The sequence below is a fragment of the Meleagris gallopavo genome, chromosome 2 (genome assembly GCF_000146605.3).
Source record: "Meleagris gallopavo isolate NT-WF06-2002-E0010 breed Aviagen turkey brand Nicholas breeding stock chromosome 2, Turkey_5.1, whole genome shotgun sequence".
Classification (NCBI taxonomy): Eukaryota; Metazoa; Chordata; class Aves; order Galliformes; family Phasianidae; genus Meleagris; species Meleagris gallopavo.
The window spans coordinates 75,909,668-75,921,809 of NC_015012.2; the positions used below are offsets into that span (position 1 = coordinate 75,909,668).

General features: G+C 41.6%; 1 protein-coding gene across 1 annotated transcript in view; it reads right to left on the reverse strand.

The window, feature by feature from the left end:
- NT5E (5'-nucleotidase ecto) overlaps nt 1-12,137 on the reverse strand; it is a gene marked incomplete at its 5' end in the record, with an annotated part of 23,565 nt that extends 11,428 nt beyond the window's left edge. Inside the window, 3 exons of the mRNA XM_010707688.2 lie at nt 1,707-1,895; nt 7,559-7,781; nt 11,988-12,137. Of these exons, the coding sequence (XP_010705990.1) occupies nt 1,707-1,895; nt 7,559-7,781; nt 11,988-12,137 (562 nt within the window). The remainder of the gene's footprint in view (nt 1-1,706; nt 1,896-7,558; nt 7,782-11,987) is intronic.
- Nucleotides 12,138-12,142: the final 5 nt, after the last annotated feature.

Sequence of the window (12,142 nt, forward strand, 5' to 3'; positions counted from 1 at the left end):
AAGATGAGTAAAACACAGAGGGAAAAAAAAAAAGAAAAGATGTTGAGATAATACACAGAATACCTACAGGAAGTTCTGTTAATTTTTTTTTGTTCAACACCCAACTGATTTTTACTATACCAAACTTAGTCTCCAAAATTTCAGACAGGTTGCAAATCTGTTACAAAAGAAAATTTCATCAGCATGAGAGTTAAGTAGTCATGGATTTAAAACTTACTGCCCTGCAAAGTTTAAAGTGTGTTTAGATGTAAGACTTGGAAACAGATACATTAAAGCAAGATATTTCCAGAGCTCTTGGCTCAATCAGCATAGGCGACTGTGGGTTTAGAAACCATGCAAGGGAGGAAGTGGCAAAGCAAGCCATGTAGCACCTGTCCCAGGGTGCCAGCTGCCTCCCTGTAGCCTTGATAATATACCTGAGTAGCATCGCACCCTCTGATATTCCCATCAGCACCTCTGCCCTATCGTCAGCAAAGGCCCGGGTTGGGTGGCTCCAAGAGGTGTCTCACACGTGGTGACAGGTCCTGCTGCAAAGCCCCACAGCCTGTTGCTCTTTTCCATGTTTTCCATTCATGGGAATGCTTCCCTCTTACTCCAATGGGTGAGGGCTGGGCTGCCTGCAGGCAGGGGCAAGTGGGTGTGTAAAAGGGGGAGTGGAAGGAAAGCACACTCCTGACTTCCACTGCTCACAGCGCAGCTGGTTTCCTCTCATTTGCGGTTGTTTATGTAGCATGAAATCTGGGGATGATAAGCATGACAAATGTTCCTTCCAGAACTCTAATGCAAATCATATTCATCTTTAATCCCTCCTCCTCTCAAGAGGGAATGACTGTAACAAATGACAAGCTGAAGCAAGTTCACAAGAGAACCATTTTTTCCTCCTTTTAGCCTGACTGACAGAGTTGGTTTCTTAGAGGAATCCAGGTCCCTTCACTACTTGACTTTTATTTTAGGAAGAATTCAAGGAATCCCGTAACTAATGAGAACCCTGAAGTATTTATGCATACAAAAGTGGCTTTAGTTTTTTTGAAGCTGGAAAAGGAACCGCTTTTGATCTTTTGCCCTTCTCTATTCTTTGAATGAATGGAACATTAGCAAGAGAAAGTTACGCTTTCCGGTCATTGTTTTAGTTTCTATGGCTAATGAGTCCTTTGCAGAGGAGTCTGCATTCCGCCATATAAATCCATGATGAATGCACACACTGAGTACTGTATCTATCCTTCATTTTCCCATCTCCAAAGCGGTTCAATAAAACTTCTGAAAAAATGCCACCAGCTGGCAGCAGGCTGCAAATAAGAAAAAAGAGCAAGGTCCCTGCAGGACATGCAGCTCAGCAGTGGAATGCCCTACAAACAGCTGTTGTGCCGAAAGGCTGAAGGGCTCAAGGGGAAATGGGGCAAGTTCAGGGAAGAGAAGTTCCAGCAGTGACTAAGAAATACTAAGGACTTTCTTCAGGCTTGGGAACTCCCTGAGCTGCAAGCTGCTGGCAGCATATTTGAGTACAGCATCTCTACAGACCAGTCTCTGTTATCACATGTTAGCACCATCACCAAAGGGTGATGGTGATATTATGGATAGGTACCAGGTATGAATGTGGCCAGCACTTCTGGCAGGAAACTGTATTTGTGAAAGTCCTCTGAGTTTAAAGAGAAACAGTCAGTTTCAGTTTTGTTTTAGAAGTAACATTTCATCATGAAGTAAAATACCTGTATAGAGAAATGTGTTTGTATGTCCTCCAATAACAACATCCACTCCTTTCACCTTTTGGGCAATATTTTTGTCCACAGTAAAGCCAGAGTGCCCTAGTGCAATTATTTTGTTTACTCCCATTGCTGTAAGTTTGTTCACTTGCACTTGCAATGCTTCAATTTCATCTTCAAAGATTACGTCATTGCCTGGGGAAAAAAAAAAAAGGAGAAAGCATGAATAAATGTATTTACAAAGCATCTTAATTACAAGTTTTTCTAAGACATAAATGTCATATTGGATTCTTTTTTTGTACAATTAATGGAAATTTGAATGACAGTGGCTTTCAAATGTTCATAATTAGTTCAAGCTCCTAACCTGATCTGAAGTTCCTCTGTCTCTCAAAAATACCTGCATGCTTAGACTAATACAAGTTTTTGGTACTGAAATGTACTTGCCTATACTAAACAAGTTACAACTCCACTTAAAAAAAAAAAATAATAATGCCAATTATTTTTACTTCTATTATTATTTAGCTATTATTTAGGAAAAAGGAAACAAAATATGTCAATAAGTGCCTGGGTGTAAACATTTGCACATACAAATATGAAGCTTTTTTTCTTCCCAAATTATATTTCTTTGAGATGTTCCCTCTCCACTTGGGTTAAATCTCTCTCTTTTTACTGTACACTCATCTCATTTTTTTCCCCTCTTCTGAGGCTTTAAGCATCAACTGCTTCAAAGTCCTGCCTTGTTATACAAATGATCTCATCTAACATGGACCTCTATCAATAACGCCAAATGGCTGCACAGCAAATGAGCTGCTGCCCCAAAATGAGAACATAAAGAATGGAAAGTCTGGAAAGGAGAAAGCTCTTCTGGACTACAGTGTTGGGAAACTCACAATCTTTCTGAAATATTTCTGTGCCTGCTGAAATTATTCTAATGTTACAAACAGTTACAAGAACATTAGACAAATAGGGATTTTCATCCTGGTCACAGTGCTTCTTACGGTTGCGCGAAAGGACTTCCTACGTAAGAAGTTAATTTCTTCAACAAAGTTCTAAGAACAGTGAACAAACTGTCAGCCTTAACTGTTCAGTGAAGACAACTGAATAACATTTCAACCAATTCCTCATTTACCTAATGCCTCTTCTTCCTGTAGTTTTTCAATCAAGCTGTTTTGAAATATGCTTTAAAGTCAAAAGATTTACATTATTTCATAACAAAGGGAGGAGTGAAACTAATTCAATGCAAAACTTCTCAGGAAATGAAGAGGAAACTGCCACAATAGAAGAGATAAAAGGGGGGTTATATAAATTGGTTATCCACCACACCCGCTGAATAGCTCTACAACTGCCAGAGGGAGTCTCTGTACTGCACATTTCAGAGTAAATTGTGTAGAGCATTCCCACATTTTTTTCATGAGGACCTCTTCTTAGGATCAAAAAGTCAGAAACTAATTGAGGTTTGGAAGGGCCCTCCAGGGGCCATCAACTCCAAAACCTACTTGGAGCAGGAACTCAAAGCCAGATGAGGCTGCTTAGGTCCTGTCCAAGCAAGCTGAAAATCCACAGCCTCACTGGGCAACCGGCTTCATGGATTAGCCACTCTTAGCATGACAAATCTTTTCCTTACATCCTGCCATTATTTCCTGTGGTGCTACTAGAGCCCATTGTCTCTTGTCCCTCCTTTGGACCCTTATCAGAAATGTCTCTTTCTGTTTTCTTTCTCTTAAGACAAAGGAAGACACGAATTATATCCCCCTTAGCCTTCCTTCTCCAGGCCACCAGCTTCAGTCTCTCTGTGGGCTTGACTGAAGCTGGGCCTAGTGCAGAGCTCCTTGCAGAAGACAAAGTCTGAGAAGTGCTCCATGAATATAGGCAATATAGGCCCTTCACGTGCTCATCTCATCAAAGAATCACAGAATGGCCTGGGTTGAAAAGGACCACAATGATCATCTAGTTTCAACCCCCCTGTTATGTGCAGGGTCGCCAACCAGCAGAGCAGGCTGCCCAGAGCCACATCCAGCCTGGCCTTGAATGCTTCCAGGGATGGAGCATCCACAGCCTCCTTGGCAACCTGTTCCAATGCGTCACCTCCCTCTGTGTGAAAAAATTCCTCCTAATATCTAACCTAACCCTCCCCTGACTCAGTTTAAAACCATTCCCCCTTGTCCTATCACTATCCACCCTCGTAAACAGCTATCCCCCCTCCTGTTTATACGCTCCCTTCAAGTACTGGAAGGCCACAATGAGGTCTCCCCGGATCCTTCTCTTCTCCAAGCTAAACAATCCCAGTTCCCTCAACCTTTCCTCACAGGAGAGGTGCTCCAACCCTCTGATCATCTTAGTGGCCCTCCTCTGGACCCGCTCCAAGAGCTCCACGTCCTTACTGTACTGGGGGCCCCAGACCTGGATGCAGTACTGCAGATGGGGCCTCACAAGAGCCAAGCCTCCCTCTCCCTGCTGGCCACCCCTTTTTTAATGCAGCCCAGAACACATTTGGCCTTCTGAGCTGCAAGCGCACACTGCTGGCTCATGTCCAGTTTCTCATCCACCAGGACCCACAAGTCCTTCTCCACAGGGCTGCTCTCAAGAAGATCTTCCCCCAGTTTGTATAAATACTGGGATTGCCCCGGCCCAAGTACCTTGAACTTGGCCTTGTTGAACCATCTGTGGACGAGCTACAACAGACATGCACACCACAGCGTGGAGAACAGTAGAGAGCAAAGATCTCCAAATGAAGGGCTAGATGTGGACTGGCTGTGACAGCAGGCAGTTCCCTGTACCTTCAAAAGGGATTGCTGCTCTGGGAACGTGAGTACGGCTCTCACAGGCTCTCCTTGAGCTAGTCATGTCACACCGCACAGCTTCACGTCTCAGCTATTGCATTGCTTCATCAAATTTAGCTGAAATTGGCCAGCAGGTTCAACACTTATACAGCAGGGAACTGCAATAGCAATTGAATTTCTCATTTCTCTAAGGCATGAAGCAAAAAGCAACAAACTGCCTAGTGCTTCATTGCCCATTTTTCAAAAAAATCTGAATTGAAATGTGTTTCTTAACTAAGAGTTATTCTGTCAGTATTTCACTTATCTCTCAAGTTATTAAACTGAGGTGACATCCTCTTCTCTTTTTAGCCAGGGGTAGATTTTCAGATAAAACATCCAAACTGAACTGAGGAAAAGAACTGGGTGCATGTTAAAAATATTATGCAAGCCAGCCAGAACAAAGGATAAAATGGAATTTAAAATTACATTTTAGAAAACCGGCCAAGTTGACATTTTTAGTAAATATTTTTCTGCTGTTAGTGTTTGTTTGAGTAAACTACTTTGGGCTTGTACGTTACACAACAGTGAACAAAACTAGATGTATTATTTAACAACAACAAGTGGGTATGTGGCACTTCTCAGGACAGATAAAGACATGAATTATTTTGGGAGTTCACAACATAAAGAATAACAAGAACAAGTCAGACACTCAGTGAATTGGTAGCATCATATACAAGAATGTTGACCTTCAGATTATCAGACGCTGGTGTGTAGGCATATCAAGGTATGAACAACTCATGCAAGACGTGGCTGGGCATTCAGCTGAGATAAATGTATACAGCCACTCTGAGAGGAACTTTAGAAAAACTGCCAATTGACTCTAATCTATAAATTGCACTGAGGGCTGCCTATCCCTATGGTTTCCCAACGGTAAAATTAACAGTACCTTCAGCAGAGATTAATTGTTCCTTCACAATAGCAATGCTGAGGTTTAAGGACTTCTTAATTTTGTGTGCCTTAGTATGTTAGCTGTTCTACACTATGAAAAGTACAAGCTTTAATAACAATTTAATAACTGTGTTTTGTTATTGAGATTTAAAGATGGAAGAAATCACACTTTCAAGAAAAAAAAAAAAAAGACAGAAAAAATCCATGGAAAACAGTTGTATAGAAATTAACATTTCAACATTTTCAAGTTTCCTATTATGAAATCCTGAAAATGCCCTAAGAGTGTACAGCATGCCAAAGCAATTACAGCTCAGTCTGAGCAAATTGTACTATCTGAGAGAAGTATGTAGAGATCAGCAAGGGAATGAGTTTAAAATGCACTCTTTATGTTATCCATGCCACTAAGGAATTAGGCTGATACCTGTTTTGCCACTGACCCTCCTCTACACAATTTTTTCAATCTGAAGGACTGCTAGGTCCTAGGTTCTAGTCACTGAGATACACAAACATATTTTGAACTCACAGTTTTCAAAGCTTCCAAATGTTCCTTCACTTCACTCACTGAGAAGGCAAAGCAGAAAGCTATAAAAACCCTGATCACTATAAATGGTAGCTGTTAGATTTTGCCCTGCTGTTCACTTACACTGTGGGATATACTTAGCTTAGTGCTTCTGTAGCTGCTTATACAGGGCTAATAAACTTTCCCTTCTAATATTGTCTTTTCTAGTCCTGCTCACTGATAAAATGTCTCAGCATATTGAGACATTCAATACAATATTTTTATGTTGCTGGAAATGAATTTAAATGCTGCAAAAATTCAGTCCAACGTTATCTAGATTTTCCTCTAGTAGAGTTACTTGAAAGCAAATCAGCCTGACATCACTGCGCCAACACTGTTGTTCAGAAAAAGAGCAGAGAAGAAAGAAGAACAACATTGGACAAAATTAGCTGTATGAAGAGTTCTTAGACTCAGTGTGGTGTCAGATGATACTGGTACATTTTCATGCACTGGTGAAATTCTATTGCCTACTTACACAAAATATAGATTCATTTCCTTTTTCATTAGGGAAAAAAACAGACAGGGCTCCCAAAACAATATTGAAAATAGGAGTCAGATATAGAAGTCTATTCTGACCTCATACATCCTCTCCTTGATAGTTTAAGTAAACACTGTAAGAATTAAACGGCACGGAAGGAACATTTTTACATCTTAATACTTGAATATTGCTTTTCTCAGGAAAGATATGCATTACTGCTTTAGCTTTATTGATGTCCAATGGAAAGAGACGTAATAAAATGAAATGGTTTTTTTCAGTGCAGAAAAAAATGTATTAAATCAGTGTTTAGAGAATCCCAGTTCCTTTTAGAACCTACAGAAATTCAGGAAAGAAAGTCGGATTCTCTTAGAATGGGACTGAACAGTGAGCAAGCAGTGACGCAGATCTCCTATGGCTGATTCAGATGTTTCCATTCTATTTTATTTATATTTATTCATTTCCATTTCTTTTTACTCAGACCAAAAAGAAAACAAAACCCCTGAATTGATGGAATAGTCAGAAATTGAAAAGTCTCTTCCTCATCAACTCTAATTTTACTCATGAATGAAGCAATTGTGGTAAAAGCTGAATGCACGTTCCTTCTTTAGTCTAATTTCTGGAAATATCTGAGAGAGAGCAAAAACATCTTGGGCAACTTCTGCTTTAAAAACATAGAAGTTTTCCTTGATTTTACTGGTGCTCAAGCATGGAGGCATCAGTGAGTAAAATTTCAACACAGAGTGATGTATTTGCCTGAACACACATCACTTTAGACACAAGCTGTATTCATGACTTAGCACTTATTTAAATGGATAAATAGCAATATGAATATATATTAAAAAAAAAAAAAGTAGCCAATAAAACTCCTCAAACCACTACTCCCTGTTTTTCCCACAGTGTCACTGGCCTTCCTATTATTTATAGATATTCAGCGATGCAAGATAATTAACAAACCTTCACTGGTTTAAAAATGAGGAAGTTAAAATGCTCAATCATACAGGGATGTACCAACAAAACAAGAAACTTTCAATTAAAGACATTCATCATCTCTGGGCTCAGGCAAGTAGGTAAGCAATAAAACAGCAGTAAAGGGTACAGACATATTAAAACATACCTGGCTGTGAAAGAAAGGAAGTTTCCATTGTAGTGTAGCCAACGATGCCTATTTTTTCTGAGTCAATATGTACTATTTTAAAAGGATTAACATATTTCATCATTTGATTTCCTAATGGGGTTTTTCCCTTAATGTTTGCACTCAGAATTGTAAAATTAGCATTTCTAAGTAGAGGATCCAATAATCCACGCACACCTTCATCAAATTCATGGTTGCCCAAAGCCTGTGAAAAGCAGAAGAAAATGTAAGATACTTTTCCAAATCCGTATAAATACTCCTATAAATGACATACAAGGTATGTTTGAGAAAACCAAGTCCGTGTTCTAGGAAAGAATACAATTTCTTGTCTAAACCATCACATTTCAGTTTCCTACAAACACAGAAATGTTACTTTTTATGGTTTAGGTTTCTGCTTTTCAGATGTTCTTAGTACAGATGTGAAAATGGGAATCTAAAATCTAAATAATGCTCGCATTCATAATTAGAATTCTTAACTCAGATTCAGCACTGTTTTACATTCTCTAACTATGAAAAGATTAACAATAGCCAGCAAGTAAACCACGCATTTTGTGTAAGGAAAAAAAAATACTGAAAAAATGTTACAAGCCAATCACAATATATGTTACCTTTAAATAAAAGGTATTTTAAGAGCTGATGCTTGGATTGCAGTTTTAAAAATATATTTATTGATCTTTAGCAATAATTCTTGAGGCCACACACCTGGGCCTCCAAGTGCGCCAGCCAGAAAATCGCCACAGAGAGCAGCTAGAACCTTGTATCACCCTGAAGTGTTAGGAAAGAAAAGGATACATCTATGGAAAGGCAGTGATAGCATAAGTTGGCACCTGTAACAAGATTCCAGGTGGCAACTGAGCTGAGTATGACAAGGGCGCTGAATTCAGTTAGCCAGCTCTTCTAAATAAAAAGGTGCTCGTGATTTCATCCTGAAGGTTAAACAGGAAAAGCTGCATTCATAATCTAAAAAGGCTTATATACCTCCTTGCTGTACAAACACATATCTGTGTTCGTGTTCTTATTCCCCAGACAATATAAAGGAGGATCCTGAAGCCACAACAGGCACTGGAGGTCAGCATTTGAGCAATGAATTGATAATGTCTTTCTTTTGGGGGAGACAAGAATCCTGGCCCTTCTGGCCCCCATAGCTGGTGTGGTGGGTGCCAAAGCAAGACTGAGGAAAAATCAGGACATCAGCAAGATCTCACATATCTTGCATTTGCAACCAACTGCTCCTGCTGATGCTAGTGAGAAGATTGCTACCACCCCAGGGAAGGAGGGAAATGGTTCTCGTGCTGCTGCTTCTGCATTTTTCAAGCAGAACCAAGAACTATCTTGAAGAAAATCCTGAGTTCAGAAAATGCAATGTGTTCTGACTGTATACCATTTGTAACCAAATACTGACTTCAACCTAATCTGTGGTAAGAAAAAAAAAGAAAAGAAAAAAAAAAAAGAATCAAATCTATGGAAACTCATTTTGATGTCAACTGATGTTCTGAAAGAATGGTGACAGATTGATGGAGCATCTCAGAATGGTACCAAGCCGTTTCCTTTTGGCTGATACACATACCTTTTGTTCATCCTAAATACAAAACTATACCCCAAAACATCTGGTGGCAAAAGAAATAAGAATTGGAATTGTGTATAACAGCCATTAGCACATGAACAAACAAATAAACAAAACAAATAAACAAAGAAACACGCTTATGAAACCTTGTTTCTCTTGGCTTCACAGCTTGCATTTGGATTATTTCATGTCCATTAGGATAAAAGCTTTAATCAAAACTTTTCCCATGATGTGGGCAGTTATAAAGTCTCTTGTTCATGAGAAGTCACTGGTGTCTAATAATACAGTCTTATTTTTGATGTGGCTTTTCCTTTGGGGAGAAGGATGTGCTGCTCATTTGGGGTTTCTTTACCCAACTGCACAGAGCTTCTATGACTTTTTAATGTTAGAGAATAACCTTTCAACAAATCTGAATACACTGATCAATACAAAAATGATTCAAAGGATGGAACACACCCTCTACGAGGACAGGCTGAGAGTGCTGGGGTTGTTCAGCCTATAGAAGGCTCCACAGAGATTTGATAGCTACTGTATCTAAAGGGGGCTGTAAGAAAAAAGAGGACAGACTCTTAAGAAGCATCTGTTGTGACAGGACAAGAGGAAGTGGTTTAAAACCAAAAGAGGGGAGATTTAGACTGGATGTAAGGAAAGGATTTTTACAGTAAGGATAGTGAAGCACTGGAACAAGTTGCACAGAGGTGTATTGGATGCCCTGTCCCTGGGGACATTCAAAGCTGGACCAGACCCAGAGCAACCTGATTTAGCTGTGCATATCCCTCTCCTTGCAGGGGAGTTGGACTGGATGACCTTTAAAGGTCTCTTCCAACTCAAACAATTCTATGATTCTATGACAGTGGGAAATAAACAGAAAGATGCATGCATACAGCATGTGGTCATATAATCCCCCTTTCACAAGAATCAAAGCTGAAAATATTTCAAAAATCAGGATTCAAGCTAACGTATAGATGCAACTTAAAAGTAAAACTAGAATGCTTCTCTCACCCTTCAAGTTACCGCCTTTGTGGTATTTCACATAGACTTCAGTGTTAATCACACCAAAGAGGAAAGCTAGTGGCAAGAGGATTTGGAACACAATACCTAGCTAAACAGGAGAAAATAGGCTTGAATTGATAGTGGGCACAAATGAGAAAATGAGAAATCTAAAGAAAACAAGTTTGTCCGACTTGTGGAACAAACCTGACAATGTTGCCAAGCTGCCCCAAACACTCCCTTGGCTCTCCCGCCCTCATTCTGTAACGATTTCTGTGACTCATGTTCCCTTCACCCTGTTCGCAATCTTACTTTGGTATCTCAGCTTCCAACCATTTTGGTAAGCTACACGCCTTCTTCCAAGGCTGTGACTTCTCAAATTCTACTTACAGAAGCACTGACTCACCTTTCTGCAGCATGGCTCTTAGCTCCCTCCCTCCCTGTGCAAGTGGCTGACTACTTCGCTTAAGGCATTAGCATTCAGTACGAGCATCTGGATATCTGATACGGTTCAAATTTTTTATCATTTTTATTTTATTATGACAAAAAAGCTAATGAGGTGTCCTAACTGAACTGCCAATGCTTCGTACATTACAACTTCATAACACTGGGAACTAGCTCAATATTGCTGATCTTGCCTAAAGGAACTACTTCTAATACAACCAGGACTAAGAGAACTCCCGTCTTGTCCATGGACCAGTCAAATCAGCAACCACTAAGGGTGAGAAAGGGCAGCCAGCAGCAAGATTTGGGAAGGAAGGTGGAAAAAAAATATCTTGAGTATCATCTTCCTGTGCTCCAGAACTCCAAAGCCTTTCCCAGTTCTGCAGGCACACATTCTTCCCCATTATCACTGGGAGGAAAGCCTATGGCAATGTTAGTTTTAAAATTAAATAGTTCAGGAGGCCAAGCCAACAACAAGCAGCATCCCTTGCAGCACTGCCTGCTTGGCATGAGGTGTGGCAGGAGAATGCATGGGTTAACGCTTCCCCTTCTGGAGCTGGGAAAGGAAAGCACACTCCTTTCCATAGAAAGCAAGATAAAGACAGAGGATGTGATTTGCTCAGAGCAAGATTTTCCTCTCAAGCTGTCAGATGTGATCAAATAACTACACACTCCCAAACGTAATTTCCATCCCTTTCCTCCCTTCTGGTGTTGTACACAAGCAGAACAAATTACAATAATTCTTTATCATTCGGACAGAAGAGGTTTAAGAACATGGGGTGACCATGTCCCCTCAACCTCATCCCAAATCCTCAGCCTTCCCGGCGGCACTCAGAGGAGGCAGAGTAGAGGCGCAGTGCCGGCACCCACGCTACCTGCAGCCACTTCGCACCGAACCCTTACGTTCCTTCACAACCCCGGGACCGGCAGGACTGGACACGAGCGGAGGTGTTCCGACTAACAGCCCAAATCCAAACCCTTTGAAGCAGCGTTGCCACTGTGAGCAGGACCAGACAAAGCCGGGCTACCTGCTCCCAGCATGCATGGCCAGGTGTAACCCCTCGGGCATGCGCTCCTCGACCCGTCAAGCCGGTCTCGGCGTTTTTTGTCGATTCCACCAAGCCCCTCTACACCAGTGCCCTTCCAGCCCGCTCGCCCCAAGCCTCTGCCAACAGCGGCTCTTTAGCCGCGTCTCATCTTTTCCGCAGCCTCGGCACACGCTCCGCTCTTTGGCTGTCAGCTGACGCCTTTATCCAGCGGGATGCCCTTCACCCGGCTCAATACTTCTCTTGCCATCCCTTATCCCCCCGAGATACGCAGCCCCTCCGCTGCAACACTCCGCAGAAACGAGCAATGCGGGCACACACCCGGCCCCCCAGGGAGCTAGAAAAGCCCCGCACCGCTCCTCTTTACCATGGCATCGTAGCGCAGGAGGTTCATGAAGTGCACGGCCTCCCGACCCTTGAATCGGGAGAACCACACGGTGCCCTGGTACTGGTCCCCGGCGTCCAGGAGCAACACGTTGCGCTGCGCCGCTCGTTCCGCCGCCACCCGCGCCGCCCGCCGCG